At 40.2% G+C, this 20,090-nt stretch overlaps 1 protein-coding gene across 2 annotated transcripts in view; it reads right to left on the bottom strand.

Moving 5' to 3' along the window:
- LOC146755900 (cytosolic carboxypeptidase 4-like) overlaps positions 1-20,090 on the bottom strand; it is a 328,030-nt gene that overhangs the window by 171,344 nt on the left and 136,596 nt on the right. For both annotated transcript variants that reach the window (XM_085525040.1, XM_085525039.1), the window contains exon 3: positions 2,291-2,420. In XM_085525040.1, the coding sequence (XP_085381166.1) occupies positions 2,291-2,420 (130 nt within the window). The remainder of the gene's footprint in view (positions 1-2,290; positions 2,421-20,090) is intronic.

Below are 20,090 nucleotides of genomic sequence, written 5' to 3'. Positions count from 1 at the left end.
TGCTCTATTTTTATTCTACAGAGTAGCTCAAGCCTCACCACTCAGCCAAGACAAAACTGTATTTTATAGTTGCAGCACCCAATGAAGAACTTTCCTTGGGTTAAGCCTGGGCAACCACAAGTTAAACTTGAGACCTACCCACCCCTTTTTTCTCTCTATCCTTCTTGTACAGCTGTGACACCAACACACAGTCAAATTCCAAGTCTGGTGTTCACTGGGGTATGACTCAAGACACACATGCAAATTTTTATCTATTTAAAGTAATGTGCCAGCACTGAGCACCACAAAGGTAAGGACTGCTTTCAAACTCAAAAACAATCCCCCTCATGACTCACAGAATCAGGAAGCTTTTAAAACAAAGGAAAAGCAAGACAGAAAATGGATGCAAATACTCTTTTTTTTCCTTAGTAGCTTCGTGAGAGGACCCAATCTCAGACTGCTGAGGTAGACACGTTTAGGATGCTTTGCTCACAAAAAGCTATGTACTTGCAGTCAGATTCTGTTTCCAACCTTGATAGAATATCTCAAAAAGCAAACACCGCTTTGTGTCTCCTGGTCCCTAACAGCATCTTCCTGTCCCCTCCAAAAGTAACTTGCTCTTTGCTGCAGCTTGATCCCTCTGTAAGAGCTACACTTTTCCTGTTGCATCCTGCAAGTGCACTGTCAACTGTAATTCACAAACTGCACATTTCCTCACCACGAATGCTCAAGGGGAAAAAGCAACATCTCTTTCCCCTTCAGTCCTAGCTGCTCCCAAGCTTAGCTCTCTGATACTCCCGCTGCTCTCAGTTGAAAAGAAACCACCCTCAGTGGAGAGTTGCAATACTACAGCGTATCCAGCCCCTTCTTTTACTAGGGTTTCCAAAACCAACAAGAGAAGCAAAAATAAATAAACAAATAAAGCACTTAGATGGCTGTTTTCTATGGCTGAAGTTACCAATTAAAATGGGTTTGGTTTGAAAGGCCGCTAACTTTAAAGTTATTTCCTTTTCACTTTCAAGAAGCTTTCCTTTCCTTTGAAGAAACTGCTTGCGCATCCCCAAGATAAATTAAACTAATTCACTCCACAGAAATCATTTGGCTATCAGTGAAATTGCCTTCATGGCATCTTGGCAGTGAGTGCAGGGCAGAAGAAATCCAGCTTCTTCTGGAGTTGGGAAAAGACATTTGCGAGCATGTATAAACCAAAATCAATGTACTCTTCAAAGGCAAAGAAAAAATCAGTTTACCACGTCTGACATACTGCCTGTGAGTGAGAGACATGATACGATCAATAGTCTTACTTCACTCAGCAAGATGAAAACTTCCACTGGGCGCATGTTCAACTTCATGCATCTGGATGTGACAGGGATGGTTATGATAAATTTAAATTTAAAAGGCCCAATACGATTAGCACAATAAAACAAAACTGATCAGATGTAGCTCAAAACCCAAAGAAAATGTAGGTGGAATAAACTCTCAGATACAAGCTGAACTTCCAGTAGATTCCTTGGAGTGCAGAGCTCGATGTCAGGGCTGTCATTTAGGCCAAAAATAGCATATTTCCACAAATATTCACTTAAAGAAACTCACAGACATTTTCACCTTGTCTGAGGATTTTCTCATCAAGACCAGAGTGAACAGTGCATCTTAGGACATTTCCTGCCTAACTGGGGCTATAAGAAGCCAACTTGCTGTTCCATCCACTTCCATTCTGTTCATCAACATTTGAAACCATCAGTGTTTTTTTTTTATCCTGAGGTCTCAGAACTATTCATTCTGTTGGGCATCAAGACCGAACAGATGGGGACAGATCCCAGACATATGCCAGTAGTATCACCCCTCATGAACTTCCGGTAGTTCCCCCAAAAAGTCATTTTCTTCTCGCTGAAGCAGCAGAAAAGTTCAACCATTTTGAAAGCTAACTTGTGTTTCTCTGATTGCACAGATTGCTCCAGTTTGGGCTTTTGCATGATCCATTCAGACTATGTCTTCACAGAATTTCTCCTGTCATTGCCAGAAAGATAACAATAACTTACTAACAATATCTAGTTTAGCTGAAGTACTTTGAGGATACTAAGGAGCTGTAAGGAATTTGTATTCACTCTGCAGGTGCACGAAGACTCTGAAGTTTGGAGTTGGTTAGAAGATTCAGTAGATAACCCAAGACTTTCAAAAACACCCCACAATGATGAAAGTATAGCGGTATAGTATGCTTTCCACATCTCTAACCATAAAACAGGGCTGTTGACACAACTGCAATAATCCATCTGCGTGCAATAACCCATAGAAGATACAGGGAGTTACTCACCACAGGGGCCCGGTTGATGCTGCGCAGATAATACAGAAGACCTTTGGTGTGGTAAATTGTTGGATGGAGCTGAGAACTGGGAGTCAGCCACTGCCTGTTCAGATCATCTCCACTCAAGGAACAACGGTGGCTGAAATCACAAAGCAACACATCACAAACAAAAGTTGATTCCAAAGAGTTCCTGATTCTGGCAAGACCTGGCACAAAGATGGGGAATGCCAATTAAAACACAGATCAAAGACTTTTAACACTGGGTTGGAATGAATCAACAGTCGGTACATTTCAGAGGTGCGTACCACCATGCAGATTTTATCATCCCCTTTCCTTCCAGAATTCAGACAGTTACAGCCCTGAAAATAAATGCAGATTTTCCTTTACTTAAGTACATACACAATCAGGACCACTTACAAACAAAATTACCTTCGGAAACGCTCTAAATTCTGCGCTATCTACAAAACTCACCCAGCTTACGTGCACAGCAAAGGCTTCTCAAAACCTCCACAGCAAATAAGTACATCCAACTCCTACTCATTCTAATTGAAGACAGGTGCTTGAATCTCTTCGACCAGCCTGAAATATGTATGCACTTAAATGAGATGAGCTGGATATCTCATTTAAGCTCCTCCGCTCATGAGAAATGTAGCTATCTGAAGCACATCAAGAAGATCTTGATGCATGCTACATCATTATGTGGAACAATTACCTAGATTCACTGCAAAGACTGGATAAAAAGCTAAATAAGGATCCTAGATTTGCACTGAGAAAGTGTTTTCATTAGTTGGATTGAAAATATTCTGCTCCTGACTCAGTGATCAGTGAAAAAATCTGCAGGATATTTGATTGTAAGGAGCAGCACATCATTGTACAATTTTGCAGAATCTGACTAATTTCCCTCATTAGTGATTGTGTGCACTGCAGAGCCTAATTATTGTAAGTACTGGACAAATTTCTAGCTACAGAGTTACATCCAGCTTTGCTGTTCCAGCCTCCTAGTCACAGAATAAGTACAGATGTATTCCTGGGGACACAATCTGGCGGTCTGAAGATAGAATCTCGCATTGCAACGGGGGTGCATTGCATCCAGCGTTATCAGTGAGCCTTGCAAATAATGCTTGCAGAAAAAAGGTCTTAAGGCTGGAATACTTCAAAAAATACTAGATACAATGGAGAACTGGTTAAGAAAGGAAAACAAAGAAACAATAAAATCCACTAAAAATATCATACGTTTCTAATGGAGAAAAACAAGGTCTCTGATGCCATCTTGGGGTTTCTGGCAACATCACAAGACTCATTCTGACTTTACTCTAGTTTCAGTGTTACCTGAATTCCCTTTTTTCCTCATAACCCACAGCTGCTACATTGCTCATTCTGAAAGCTGAAAAATATTGCCAGTAACAAAAGCATGAGAAGTCACTGAATGCTTCTACCAAATATTCTATGTAAAAACATGACCGTTTCTGTTATGTTTCTTAATAGCCCTTCAGGCAAAGTTACCTGCAGGCTCACCTTTCCTGACCTGCAAGAGAACAGATGCTCAGCTGAGATTTACAAGTGTATTTCTGCCAAGAACTTGTGTGCATACACAGTTTCCTTCCAGCAGGCGTAACTCCATTCTAAAAGTCACTAAACAAAAAGCCAGTTTGTAAATATATATATAAATTATTCTTCTTTCTGAACACAAGAAGAAATTAGATGTTCTCTTAGAAAAGGAGGCAAGAAAAACTAATCGATCCTGTTGCATTGCAGTGTTTCTCATTGCAGCATTAGATTCTGCTATGGACTGTGGTCTGGAATGTAGGGCTGGTTCACAAGCACATCTTGTACACAGCATGCTGACATGTTCATAGGTCACAGTACCCTCACTCTTCAGTCTTTACTCTGCCCATGTTGCAATTTACCAATTCCATCATTCTGATACAAAAGGAGGTTCTTCCTAGAGGAGACTCTATGACAGTTCAATTGCCCCATGACATTCACAGGCTAATTTATAATGGAAGGAAGGTAAAATCTCACCAAGAAGGCAAGAACTGGGAGGCAGAGTTCAGTTTTGTCCTCCAGTGATTAGTATCTTCGCTCATTCGAATGACCTTTAGATATTAGCCCTCTGCCTGGCAGCCTGTAGCCATAGCTCTGAAGGAGATGCAGAACTTTAATTAAATTATGAGACACTGATTTTTCCAACCTCGCTCACTCCCTCTGACCATACTGTTATAGGCTGTTTATTTTTGGAGATCCCCACCAGCTGTGTTCCCTTGCTCCTTTCCTCCTTCTCTTCCTCTCCTAATAGCGATGACATTCGCAGATAATGGTTTTGTCCGTTATGCTCTGCATCCAAGGGTGAAGGTAAAATATTAAGCTGATCTCAAGTGCTGATAGCAAATAAAGAGACTGGAAAGCTGAGACTGGCTTTCTACATTTGGCAAGATTTAATGAAATTCACTTCTCAAACCAAAGGCATTTCTCACAACGTAGTTCCAAGCTACTGTATTTGCTTTAAGTGCTTTATGTCTTCTCTCCTTTGCAGCATTAGTGAGACTACGTGACAGCCTGGATGGGACTCCCAGCAGCTCAAACCAAGTGATGAAAATGTTTGCCACAAGGAATTCCAATAGAGTAAAGGAAACCCCACCTCTACCTCTAAACAGATTACCCGTAATTAAATTGTATTTCTCTTGCTCACAAGTCTGATGCTTTGGATTGAACTTCTGTTATAGCTCTACCTCCTTTTCTACCTTTAAACAGTTCTTTGACGGGGGTCAGCATGTGGGACAGCTGTTAGCTGCCTCCTGGGGTACTGCTTGACTACCAGAGCACAGAAAAAAGGAAACTATTTGCTCCTTTGTTCTACATAAGAACTGAAGTGGCTCCATTAAACGTTCGGCCACAACCTTTGAGATACACGATCCATTAGTGCTACTGTAGAAAGGATCAGTTCCACAATTTGAAGTAGTTTGTGCAAATATCACACATCTCTCCCACCAATCAAGACCAAACACTTTTGACCTTCTCCTCCAAGCAGACTCTGGGGCTGTAACGTTTCTGTAAGTAGTTCTAGAATAACTCAGGAAAAGCCACAGAGCTGGTAGAAGATGGGACCCTCAAAGCATAACTAAGGTGTTCTAAAAACGTACGTAGCCAGAAAACACTGCCACAGTGATCCACAGCAAAGCACCCAGCACTCACAACTGTCTGAGGAAAGAAACGCTTGGGTTGTCTGCCTTTCAGATATACTAGTGCCATGCAGCCCTGGAAAATGAACAGAAAGTAGTCAAGCCCACACCCTGAAGCAAAGATTTGATGGAACACGCTCAGCTCTCCTGTGACTGGCTGTGAGCAAAGAAAACTCAACCACAGGTGAATTTGTTGATGACTGTTGGTTTCAAATATCAGTACACATCATCAGTAATACTCCTGCACCTCTGCAAGCCGCACCTCTAAAGATGTATAAAGGCAGGTAGTCATTCTGAACTGCAAATGGGAGAACTACTCTAAAAAAGCCAGATCCTTAAAATCTCAAATTGATACACCACAGTCATAAAGATGAGGTTGAGTTTTCTCTTCTGAATACACAGGCAGTAAATGCACTTCTAAGAGAAGCATTAGACCTTGCTCTGAAGGCAGGGACACCTCACAGAGAGTTAATGAGAAAGAGGTTAAGTTGCTAAAGCACGGACCTATTCAGTTAAAAACAGAATGATATTTTAAGTCTGTTTGCAATTTTAAGACCTTGCTTTTAATCTTGTACCTCGAAGTCTGACATCAAGTTTTAATGAAGATTCATCCTCCTTTTTTCTCTCACCCTTAGGTCTGCTTGGTTTAAGAGCAAAGCAAAAGATCCCTGAGCGCCTCAGCTTCCAACTGTACTGAATTCTGAAATGTCTTTGGACTGGGAGACATGAACTAGTCCTAACCCAAGGCTGATATTGTCAACAGAACCCTTCAGTTGGCTGCTGTAAGACTGGTTCGATGCCCTGCATGGAAAGAAAAATGAGAGGGGAAAAAAAGAGAAGGGAACACATGGGGAGGAGAGGGGAAAAAAGAAAACAAACACCAAAAAACAAAACAAACCAAAACAAAAAAAAAACACTAAAACAAAAGGGAAAAGGAAATATGAAATAAAGACATGGGGGGGATAAATGTAATGCACAAGATATTAGACCAGGAAGAAAGCGAGAAGTGGAAAGAGAGGAAAGTCACTTTTTAAAGAAAAGATGTTGCTGTGCTTGGAAGATAAAATGATTCAAAATCTCCTGTCCATTACAGATAAATGGAAAGACAGGGCCCATCATATCAAATGAATGATGTCAGGACTGATAATAACAGCACCTGGGGCACAGTGAACTATGAAATCTAAAGGGATGCATTGTGTTTGATATGTAGAGAGCAACATCACCATTCACTGTGCATCTTAAAAGCAGACAGCAGTACCAGCACAGGATAAGAATATCTATAAAGGAAAGTAGGCACAAGTAAACATCAGGATGCCGTTGAACAGCGTGTGGCAGCCTCAGACAGACACAGCATGCTGGACTTATAAATAACTACTGCTTACCCAGGATGGAAGCAAGAGGAATATTTGCATTAAGGTGTTTTGGTCTTGCAATTAAGAAAGCTCAGATCAACCTGAGATGTGAGTACATGTGGAGAGGGCAGGTGGAATCGTGAATTTTCTTGATTGTTAACCTTTTCAGAGAACAAGGCAGTGATGTTGGAAAGCAGCAGAACCAGTAAAGCCCTCCCTCATAATTAAAAGGAAGATGTGACAGAAATAGAATTATTTTTTTACAGCCTGAAGTCCATGCGCTGGAACTGACTACATTCACCATACATTTATTCCATGGAGATGCTCATCCAATGCCATCTAGTCGTTGCATTACAGCATTGCCCTGCGATGTCTATGGTCATTCTAGAAACAGGAAGCCCCCACAACAACAGCAATATTGGAGGCTTTAAACTGTGTGCAATCCAATGAAACACCAGCTTATGGCAACTAACAGTCTTCCATTTTCTGAAATATCTGCCTTAATTGCATTAGAGAAATGTTGAAGTACTGAGTACTGCTTCGTAGAGCTCTTCATATAATCCATTTCATTTTATAGCAGATAAATATACAGATAAGCACTACAGGACTCTACAGCTGGAATCAAAGATGGGGAAAAAGAGGGCAAGGTGTTTTCCTACTGTGCTCTGGGCTGCATCATTAATTTCATAGTGAAACTTCTTTCCCATCATTTAAGTGAGCTCCTTAAAGTTCCCTCTGGGATACCTCACTTGGGCATCTTGGCAAGCCACGGGGTTTCACTGAAGAAATGTGATCCCTTCCCCATTTACTTCAAGAAACAAAGGGGGCAATGTTCTTTCTTTGTTCAGGGATTGAAGTTACCAGATTTTCATTTGTTCACAGTGAAATATAGGTGAATATCTGCAAGGCATATATACAGGCACCAATGACCAAAGCAGTTTCCATCCACATTACTGCAGCTAACAATTCACTACTGATCATAGCTTATCTCTTAGATGACACTTGTACTATCTGGCTGCCAACCAACTGAACAAGGCCACTGGAAAGATCCTGACCACTTTAGACCACTGCTGCTCAAAGACTTTTCCATTTCAGCACAGATTAATGAATCCATGATGCGTTGTACTTCCTCTTGAGCAAATGGTGTTCTAAAGCACCACTCCATCAGCTTCTTCTTGCCTACCCACATCAGAGCATTGATGCTAATTAGCATAACGAGCCTTCAGAGTTTCACCTTCTACATCTGACTGATTTTTTTTACAGTGGACAATTCTTCCTTCCCAAGATAAATGATTTAGTCTGTGCTTTCTCCTTTTGGTCCGTGTAACTGTGTCTCTGTCCTTGTTCTGATAGGAGAGTTCCTTTTCTCTCAGCGGACACATTTCATTAAGCCGCACTTTGTCACAAACCAGTTAGACACAGAATGAGATCTGCATCATTCCCAGCTAACACTGTCAATGTCATAATCAAATGAGACAAGAAGTTCACATGACCTACTGAAAAGGTGAGTTAACAGCCTTATCACAGCTAAACTACCTCCTCAGTTCCACATGAAAGGACGCTCATCAGATTTCTACTATTTTAGCTGCAACAACAGTAACTATCAAATATGAGAACAAATTCACCTGCAGTTGGTGACACTTTGCACTGTCATTTATGAGGAAAATGCAAGTTATGATGATCTGTACTGTTTTGTGGAGGAGTAAATAAGGATTCAGGAAGCACCTAAAAACTGAAAGTTTCTTGACACCTACCATGAGATTGAGTCATCTTTAGACCCTTTTTGCAACAACTTCAAATACTTTCTCACTGGTAAGAAAGCCCAAAACAGAATTTTTAGTCACTAGTTCTGACTGGAAAAAGTAATTTTCAACTCAAGATTTTTCTTTTAACAAGTACCTGCTTCCTGCTGGAAATCATAGCTTTTCCTCAGCTCATTCTCTTCAAAACTTGGAGTTTTCCATCAAAACTTCAAATTGGCCAGTTCAGAATGTTAAACTGTTTAAGAGATGCCCTCAGCATATGGCAGAATATGTGCACTTAAGGATTCTAAGGTACTCATTCTTCTCTGCCAAAGCGCCTCTTTGTCTGGGCCACGTGTCCTACAACACAACTTAAAGCGCTGACAACACTAATTCAGTAAGATGCACAAATTAAGATGCAGCAGGGGAGGCAGGTGAAGCCAGGACAACGGGACAGCCAAGCAACTCCCAAATGGCACTGCAATGACATTTCCAAATGGAAATGATGTTTTTAAATGGGAAGATTTGGCTCCAATTTTGACTATTACTCATTGAAAAGCTTAAGTTTACCATGGGGAGAAAACAGTTCTTTAAGACAGCCTCATCCTCCTACAAACTCTTTCAGCAGATCCTAATTTTGCAGGCACAAATATTGAAAAGTGAAGACACTCATGCAACAAGGTAGCAAATCAGTGAAAAATTAAGACCAGAACCAGAGGTTTCAAGACAAAGGACTGAATAACTAACATTTTACTTTTGAAGTAATGTCCTTCAGCCTGCTTCTAAGTCTTGCATTGTTCACTTTCTTAATTTAAATATGGTTTACATTCATATACCTGAAGAAAGGTTCTTAACTGACTTAAGCTAATTGCTCACATATGGATTGCATTAATTGAGTTGATTTAAATATCGGGTAGTTATATCAGTGCAATCTCCATATACAAATGAACACTAAGAAATACATTGTCCAGATGACTGTTCTAAAATTTAAACCCAACTAAGTGACACATAAGAGCAAAGTGTGGCATCATAGATCAATAATAAGAACTACAAGCAGAGCCTTGCGTAGAGGCCAAGAATAAAAAATAAATAGAATGTGCAGAGATACCTTCAGATCTGTTCAATTTTCCTAGGATCCTTATGCAGCCCCATAGTCCAGTAGGTAGCACTCATTCCTACAGGCAAGAGCGAACTGAAAATGTTAATTAGAATGGGAGGAAAAGACCTCAGAACAGATGCTACGAATCAGAAATATTCTGCTAATAAGTTATAGAATAATTGGAGTAATCCAAAAACATTGTCAGTGAGTGCTGAAGAACCGTTGCACTTTTGTTTTAGTAATGAGAGTAATGAAACAAACACTGCACAAGGACTGTGGTCCAAGATATTATGATACAGTTCCCTTCTGGACCATCACTAACATCATCCTGGTCTAATCATGTTCAGCATCATCTAAAAGGTTTTGTCCAGCTTGTAACATCCCGCTTCCTGCTAGTCATTGATCAGGACATTGTGCGCCTACCTCAGAAGACAAACCAATTTTGGAAACCTAGAGTCCCTTTTCAGTTTGGGGCCTGCAAAGATCTGTGTATCAGACTTGTTTCAGCAAACTGACAGCAGCACGAGCAGAGATCTCAGTACATGAGACTGTGATGTGATTTATGCTGGAACTGACTGCAGGTTGACATATATGAAGACATACTATACTTCCTCCGTCAGTAAATTAGAGTACTGACAAAGCACCATTACCAGAAATATGCTGAGCGGTAGCTTATGAAATAACACAAACCCAAGAACACAGTTTGTCAACCACCCTCTCCATGGCAGGCACAGTTAAAGAAAGTAACACTAGACTTTGCTAATCACTCACATTGGAGGAGCTTTCCCTTCTTTCTTCCTACTTTTCTCCCTTTCTTTTTACAGTCACGCCTTAAAACCAATATGATTGTGATCATATTGCTACTGATGCCTACAGCTCCACTGGAAATGCCCGCTATAACAGGATATATACACTGTTGTGTGACGATGCCTACTAACTTCACAGGCTACTTGCATGACAAATACAATCTCCCCGCAATGAAGTAATAATTCCTCACAGGTTACTCAGCAATCATATACATGAATGCAAGCTTTTCCCCTTTCTGAACACAGAATTTCCAGCTCTGCCTGCCTAGTCCACTGAACAGTCACGAATTCCTATGAAACAATTTGATTTCTTTGCAATAAGTGTTCCTTTCTGTAGAGATAAGCAATAGTTACAGATCAGGTCTGTTTGCAATACAGTTTCCATGTCAAAATAGGAAAAAAAGCCAGAGCAAAACACTGAAAAAACAACAAAAGACTTATTTTCAAGTTATGCATTCCACCTGACTCTGAAGGGAAATGCATGTCTTCTATTGAACTAGACACGCATTCCATGCATCCTCAGAGATCAGGCAACCGCTGCTCTACCATCACTAGAAAAGCATCTGAGGGACTGATCTGTCACTGAGCAGAGTGAGCAGGCACAGATAAGTAAATCAGTTTGGGGTTATATCTGCAGATGCACTAAGTTGTTTTATTTACTTTCCCCCTATGCTTATGCACTACATGACTTCAAAGCTCAACTGAATGCTAATTCTGATACGAAAAGATGCACTAAAACAAATTGCACTTACGTAACTGCTCATCCAAGCACAGTGTCTCTGGGCACTGCACAATAGTAAAGTTAAACGAAGCATTCAATACCCACTTATTAAAATAAAGTATTCACTGGAGAAACCTGATGGGCTTGTAAATGTCTGCAAAACATTCAGGAAAAAAAAATAAATTAAAATATCCATATAAAATGCAGTAACTGATAAAATCGCTATAAAACAAAACAAAACAGACCCAATTCTCCAGGGAAACTCACATAATGGTGAGATTGGGCCAAGTGTTTAAGAGATGCCACGCAAGTGGTAAGTAAAGCTGGCACAGAAAAGTGAGGGCGCATAGAGAAAAATGAAGACTCCTAAGAAAAAGGATTTGAATTTGAGGGGAGATCTGCCTTAGAAACCAGGGCAAACACATTAAGTGCAGCAGTTTTGCTGGAAGATTCTAGTGGAAAAAAACAAAAGTCAAAGAAAAACTAGGACAGTAGATAGGAACAAATGTAAGCGGTTCTTATATACCTATGAGAGCAGAAATCTAAGCTGTTTTTTTTTTTTCCATAGCAATTGGCAAATTTTAATTGGGGGCTCGTACGATCAAAAAAAAATCCCTCTTGAAACAGATTTGTAAAGTGAAGTTACTTGAATTCTGAAATAAATGACCTGATTTTTCAAAATATGGAGCTACTCATCACTGCCTATTGAAGTTCAATAGAATTGCAAGCACTCAGCATCTTCCAAAGTCAGGAAATTCTTAACTAGCTTCCTAAAACATATTGGATCAGGGCAACTAATTTATGGTCCTTACTATTCGTTTTTATCTCTGTTCTTCAATTGAATCAGGAAGCTTTACGTATCAGAATATATCAGCAATATTCTAGAATGGAGGACACAGAACTTTTCCAAGTATTTTGGTGAGTTTCTGCATAGCTCTTCCTTCCCTTCCCTTCCCTTGTTTTTAATGTATTGAAGTAGAGGAAAAATCTCTTGAAGGGTAATGAATTAAGGATATTTGGGCATCAATGGGTTTGAAGACACTTATGAAGAAAATCAATGATCGGCATCCAATTCTGGTAATAAAGCACTTAAAAAACTTTCAGATTAGAAGCACTGTCCTGCGTCAGTGAGTCAAAACCTCAGGTTCTGATCAAAAGCTGAAATAACTCACGACATAGCAAAGGGCAGCACAGTAAGCTCTCTCATTTAGACATGGAGAAAAGGGTACAAGATAAGAACACTAATAGGACCACTGGATCATTATAGCTCTTCTACTTCAAAGGTCCATGTTTAAAAGCTGATACAGTGCCACTAAACAACATGTGTCTGCTGGCTGCTCTACATGCTCAGTCACTAAACAAGGAGTAGGACCATACTGTCTACCTTTACTTAAGTTAACGACCGAGCACTACAGTTTTCTTCTCTCTAATACGAGAAACAGTTTTCATCACCTCATGGGTAAAGCAGGGTTTGCCCATGATTCTATGTTTTAATTCTTGATGGACCTTCCAGACCTAACAGGTGAATAACAGTACTGATTTATTGCTAAGTGCATCATACAGGGCAATACTACTTATGCCACGAAGGAGAAATTGTGCTAAGCACCAACTTTAAACCAAAAGAGCTTCAAAACTGCCTTCTAAAGACCAATATTTCATCACTGCAAAGAAACAACCTTAGACGCAACTTCCAACCATATTTTTCAGTGGAGGGCATCCATAGCATTTCTATCCACAGAATGACATGGAAGGGAAGTACAGGGGAATAAAATTCTCTGTTTGAAGATGGATTTGAAACAGAAACACGCCATGTGCTTAGAATCATAAATAGAGGCAGGAAGGCTAACGAGGCTCTGGAATATTTCTGATGTTATCTGATAGTGTTTTTCTTTTCTGAATTTCTCCAGGACTCCTTGTACTTTGAGCTATCCCGCCCCTCTCAGACCCAGGAGAGATTAAAGACTCAGCTGCATAACATTTAATCAATACCGATAAGCTCTTAGAAATATCCTCTACAAAAATCAATGTGCAAATTCAAGTAGGCCATTCTGATCAACTGGAATAAATGTTGCAAATTATTTTGACCGTGGCTGTAAAAACACTGAGGAATAAACACCAACAAAGGAAAGACCTTAAGATCTAAGTTATCTTTCTCCTATATATATAAACAACGTAGTTCAGCTGTTACTGTTTGAATTTAGGTAAATTAGTGCTTTCTCAGCTTCTTATCTTTATAGTGTATTTGTAAGCAAAGTCATTGATTGCCTGAAGCAGAAGACCTAGAAAAAAACTTCAGCCTTCCACCTTTCTTGAACAACTTAATTCCAAATATATATAATTAATAGTGCTATATAGTGCTGTGAAATGCTAAATATCTTTAATTCTTCTTAAGGTGTAACACTTTTTTAACCTCCTCACAGTCTGAGCAGCAGTTCCTTAGTGGTGGATAGCGTGATAGACGCTTATCTCTAGCCCTGAGTGCTGCAAAATACCAGGAACAGAAAGCTAACAGAGATAGCAACAAGGTAAAAAGAAAGAGGAAGAACTAGGCCTTATAGAGCTCGTTTCTCACACAGCAAATCTGTTGGCCCCAAAATTATGCTCATTGAATGGCAGCTCTGAATGTATTTCTCATGGTATGACTCCACAGCTGCAAAATCCCAGCTGCAATTAAGGAACTGCGGGGCTGGATGTTCCATCATTTTTATATGTGCAGGCACTCCAGCGGTGGCTGTGGCAGGCTGCAGCTGCCTGCTCTCAGCCCCCAGCTGCTGCCTCGCAAAAAAGGCAGTAACTGCAATTGTGTGCAAACGTTAGGAAAACACAAATTTTGTGGGTGTTGGAATGGTTCAAAATTGCTGAGCATTATTTCATTCTAGCGCTTCCCAGCTCAGTCAGGTGAATAGGACTTGCTTGGAAGATATCACAAGAACGTGGTTTTACGCCACTGGAAGAGGTGATGAGGTGACCTCCTAAGCATAATGGTTTCAAACAGAAAGATAATAGCTGAATTTCAGAGTAGACACATCTCAGAGGAAATCCTCATGACTCCAACTTTGAGCAAGTTTCCAATGATTACAGAACATGCAGGTGCCTTTTTCTCTTGTTTATCTGTTAGGGTTTTCCTGTCTATGTGGCATTGAGTACTGATTGCTGTCTAAAAGAGTAGCTGTGTTGGATGGTTCACAGATACTAGGGACAAATTAACAGCCTGACAGTTACATGCAAAAGTACAGACTTATGTCTTCTTCCTCAATATTATGTCATACTTGATGAGAAATACTTCTGAATATACCCTTTAGGGTGCATGCACCTCCTTCATCTAGCTTACGTCTAAGATAATTCCATCTGAAGATGCTGGCAAAGGTGGAAGAAGCTAAGATACTTTTGCATGATCACATATTCAATAGCTTTGCTTCACTGTGGCATCTGGCTGAGCCCTTCCCAACTCTCCCATACTTTCCCTTCACTAAGTCCATCGGTGGTTCAGATGCATTGCCATTTTGAGTTCAGGGAAATGATTTAGCAGAGGGTTGTTAGAAGAACTGAAGCACTGCCATTGCTTCAAATAACATTCCTGCTGAGGTCATAGATGTGACTGAAAGTTGGCAAAGGGAAGAGCAAGGAGAAGAACCCTTGAGGCACTCGAAGCAATGATACCACTGACAAGCTCTCTGAAGAGAGAGCTTTGCTGCAGCAGTAATATGGGAGATGCCATTTGAACAAAGGAATAATAGAAATCAGTACAGTCAAATCATGTGTCTTTTAAGTTGTAGTTTAGTCAACTACGTTTTCAAAGTATTATTTACACGCACATCCCAGGATTTCATCAAATGCAAAGTATATCCACTGATTGAATGGCCACAATCCCTTAATGGCAATCAAAGAAGAGAGATGTTTGAATTTTAGTTTCTTACTGATTTATTATTATTATCTAGCTCTCTGCTTGCAACTGCAAATATCCCTTTGCTGCTCCATTAACCTGATCACTTATCTATGTTTCAAACTACACTCAGAATGTCCACACAGAAAATATCCACACTACATTTGGAGAAGATGTGCCTTGCATTTATGCATGAGATCATGGGCTACATTTTAATGGATACTTAACCTGGGCTAAAAATCAGCTAGCACTGTAAGGAAGGACTCTGGTCACATCCCACCAAGTACTGAATACCAGTAGATGACTCATGCACAACCAAAACCATAGTGCCATAGAGTGGAAGGGTCAGTTCATCTGCCATTTACCCTGAGTCAAAAAAGCATCAGCACAAACAAAAAATGGAGCAGGGAAACTCACCCCAGGCTTGGGCTAAGCCAGATTATCAGAGAAGGTTTCCTGAACAGCAAATATATATCCTCTAATATCCTCTAACAGAGCACACTTGTGTACACATCAGGTCCTAGCAAAAGTTGGAATGGCAAGAAAGCATCGGTACATCCCTCATTTCTGTTGTTCCCAAAGGAAATGGTCCCTTATCATCACTATCCTCACATACACAACATTTGCTACTTGTTTTTAGCAGTGATGAAGTTTTTGTTTTATCTGCTAGCAGTTGTTTCAGCCAGATGTTTCACTGAGAGATTCTGACTGGTTGACAAATAAAGTTTACAGTTTCTTAAGGAAGATAAAAAAGGAAATGGGGGAATTTACACACCACAATTGGGTTACACTACCAGTAACGCTACCAGCCTGCAAACTAATTTCACTTACTACAGCAGAGCAATGGTAGATCTACAGCAGAATGCAGGGGAAGCAGAATGCAACCATAAGCCACTGCCCCTTTATTGACCAATTTCCCCATCATGCTGATGGCACTAGAGATGCTTCACAGAATGCGACTCAAAAGGCCATCAGTTGGTTTTCCTTAATCATTTCCTCTAACAACGCAAACAAGAAAGTTCACCAACTCAGTATCTTCCTATTTTGTCTGATTTTCCAGCAGAACACGCATTTCCAGTACATTTGTAGGCTCAGAATCTGCCAAAGATATCACTGTTGTCATTCAATGCATTATGGTGCATGTTAAAAGAAGTGATTTCTATTAATAAGAGGAGCAAATGAAAATAAATTACTTAGAGCCAAGTCGTAGAGATTCTTATTCCTTCAGTTTCTGGATATAAGATGATCTCAGTAAACAGATCAAAAATGTCATTCTCCCTTACCACTCATAGCCATTATAACGACTGCCCAGAGCTCCATATTGACACTCAGTGTCGCCTATTGAATATGACTGTAGCAAATGTCAACTTTTGTCCTGTTAGAGTACAACTGTCATGTGATAGATAGAGCTGCCTGTCAATTCCTCACTGTGCTTTTCTACCTTCCTTTCAACTTCCATTACATTGTACGTTTTTAAAGAAAAGATGCCTTCTTTCCAACAACAATAACCATCTTCAGTACACTTCAAAGCCACAGTGAAGAAACGCTTATGGACTGTGAAAAGTATTGCTCAAAGAGAAGCCTCACATTTAGGGGGTTGATCCATCAATGACCTTCAAACACCTGGATGTACCACAGATAGGACACACATCATTCTACATAAACACAATCATCTCTTTCTTAAATGTGCCCCATTAAGAAATATAACCGAAAAATATATGGAAACAATTCATCTTCCCTACCAGACGTTTATCTTTTTAACCACCAGATAGGACTGTATATGAAAAGCAACTTCCTTCTCAAATCCCTACTGGAAGCAATAGGAACACTGCGTTACAATCAGCTCCACACAGGCAAATGTTTTATTCATATCGCACGACTGGAAGAAAAAATAGAAAGAAAGAGGGGAAAAAAAAAAGGCATATACTGGTTAATTTTATCTAAATAAACCCCACAGTGTGGCTTTTAAATGATATCAAGATCTTTTCCTACCCCACTGAGGTACGTTTTACCTATTTGGGATGAGTGGCATCAAATGCAGTTGCCAAGAGTGAAACCCCACAGCTCTTTACAGTAAGTCATGGAATCCAGAGGCCTTTCCACACATCCCGCAGATAAATGGATTATTTAACGTGATTTTTCAAACAAGCGATCAAACCCAATCCCACTTCACTTAACCAAATGAGTTTCAAGGAGGAGAAACAAAGAAATCTACTGCCGTTTTCAAGACTGACAGTTTCTCTTCTCTTCTAGTTCTTCCTCCCACCACCACCTGTTTTGCACAACATGTTACTAATATCGTAATCACTGAATTATTAGACAGAGAATTTACAAGCACCACTTGTTTTTTCCTTGCTGATGAAGGGAAACTGCCACAGCAATGAAAACTACAGATTATATCTTCTAAACTCGGGTCTGAGGAGAGCATAAGCTACACTAACGATTTCTGAACACTAATAACAAAACCACTTAACGCTCTCTATTATTTAATATAAAACAGTCCTACATAAGTAAAAGGGAAAATATTGTAACAGAATAGGCCAATGGGGAACAAAGCTACTCAAGAAATACGATACAGTCCATTGCATTGAATAGGAATGAAGATGAATTATTTTCCAAATATTAAAGAACTACTAGGACAGAGATTCTATAGTTGACAGCATGGATGGATTCCATAGAGATAAAACTGTGACCATAGGCCAATATCGAGCTATATTTGGCAAAGAACAAAGTAAAGGGTTGGAAAGAGTTCTGGACAGTACCTACCAGTAACGACATGTGATGCTTCAATAATCTCAGTGGATTAGCAAAACAAAAAATGAGTAAAAAAGGAAGAGCAGGAAAGCAGCACACAAAGGGCAGAAGCTGAAGTGCAAACAGAAAGAAAGACTTCTGCTAAGAAATAAAAGACAAAAATAAAAGAGACTCTGAACTGCAAAGAAATTGGGATTTCACTCCCTTTGGGGGCACCTCAAGGAAAGAAAATGTATGCTGAGATAGTGAAGAAAACAATCAAAGATAGGGTAAATATTTACGTTTCTATTCACATAACTGAGAAGGTATAAATCATAAGAAAAACCAACAGCTTGGACCTTGGGGGATTTCTCGGTGCTGTTTTGTTTACACATAGAGAGCCAGCACTTTGCTTAGAGCTTCTTCCATCAGCTTCACTGCAGGGTTACAAACAAGGAATCGGGTCTTTCAGTGGAAAAGATATTCACACTGCACTCCTATGGCTGTGAAGTTTCTGCAGCATGGTGGTTCTGGCTTAAAGTTCATGCTGTAAATCCAAGTAGTGCCACATGCTTATCCGAGTACAATCCAAGAGAAAATGCCAGACAAACTCTCGTTCACCTCAAAGCCCCAGAAAGATAAGAAAAACAGCACACACTTGTCCTTTGACAATACTTCTTTCTCTGTCTTCTGCAAAGTGACACAAATATTGAAAAGAATCTCATTTTCAGTATGCTCCTTGCTACCAAGTATTCTAACACAATTTATGGACTATAATTATAACTCAGGCAGTGAAACATCCAACTACTGAAGACAACAGCTGGTCTCAAATTCATGGCTAACAATACAACCTTATCAGCTCAAAAAAAGCAATTACAGACTACAGGACCTTTAAACCAGAAAAAAAAAAATGAAAATCAAAGACCATGGCAGATAAAGGCAGTGTCAGTTTCCAGCCTGGGCTGCCAGCCAATCATTTCTGATTGTAAACCATTGACAACCTGCTCTGCCAGGTTATAAGATACTGGGATCACTCGCCTATTACTGAAGTGCAGTTAAAACATTCAAACGTGACAACAGTAACAGCTCTACATCATGGTGAAAAGGAACTGAGTTTCAAATGATTGAACCAATGCTAATACTGCAAGGAAGGGAACAGCAGCAATGCCTGATACATTATCAAGCATCACTGCCCTTTCTAACAAGGTTTACCTGGTTACAGGTAATAACCGTAAACAGTGATTGCCAGTAGTAGCACGGACCGTAAGTTCTGAAACAGAAGATGCTAAGTGACAGTCCTGCCATCTCCTCTTCTGTGAACCCATTGCATTGGGGCTCAGAACTCTGTGCATCTGAGATGTCAAAGAATTCAATGCCTGGGTCAGAAGAGCACAGTATGTGTTTCACCTGGACTAAACCCTCTCAGATCCGCTCTGGATTTCATTTTTTTAACCTGCTTTATCTTAAATATATAAACTGAAAATCTAATACAACGCTTGCGTGCTGCTGACACCTCAGTGAGTATGAAAGCTAAAGGAACATGGATGGACAGGTGCATGGAGGGTGATGCTCTGCCTCACTCCACGAACTGATTGCCATGGCTGTACATTCTATATGAAACTGAATTTAACATTTCTCCCTGCTTTGCTTGTTCATCTTTTCTCCCAGCTTGATTTTTCTTACTCTTAGGATTTCTTACCCCTTGCTCTACCGTTCCAAGCACTTCTTTTCTCTGTACTCAGCCAGGTCTTCCTAACTGTGACTTCAGCTGTATGCATTAGCAAAATCGGCTGCTTTGATTAGAAACACAGGAGTGGAAGGTAGATAATAGCCCGGTTCTCTACACCTGATCTCCCAGTGAGGGGTCACTGATAGGGGTCAACAGCTGAAATAAGCGTCTCATCACATGAAGAGTTGGTGAAGAAAAAGCTGTACTGTCAAATAAAACAGAGCACAGCAGTGCTAGGAGTTGGAGGGGGTGAAGTTATCTATATATTTAGGCTGGTTTGTGTTTTGCAGATTTTGTTCTGAAGAAGCAGAGCTTTCAGCTCAACAGCAACAGAGCCTGAAGTCCTGTATTTAACTACAGGGCAGAGTCAACTGAGGAAGTTGCAACTCCATCCTCTCAGGAAACAGGCTTGTTAGAGGAGCTATGGAAGGAGCCACTCTGCTACCAAGCCTGCTCCCAAGGAAGCACCGCTCTCATCTTCTAAACAATACGGCTGTGACAATAATCCTGAAGGATTGTTTTTTAAGGCCAGTTCACTGATGGGCTCTGATTAAATTATCTCCAG

Source organism: Coturnix japonica, chromosome 29 (assembly GCF_054131305.1).
Source record: "Coturnix japonica strain WE chromosome 29, WE-NBRP24, whole genome shotgun sequence".
In the NCBI taxonomy this organism is placed as follows: Eukaryota; Metazoa; Chordata; class Aves; order Galliformes; family Phasianidae; genus Coturnix; species Coturnix japonica.
The sequence above is the reverse complement of the archived record's forward strand: the minus strand, read 5'-3'. Positions and strand labels throughout refer to the sequence as shown.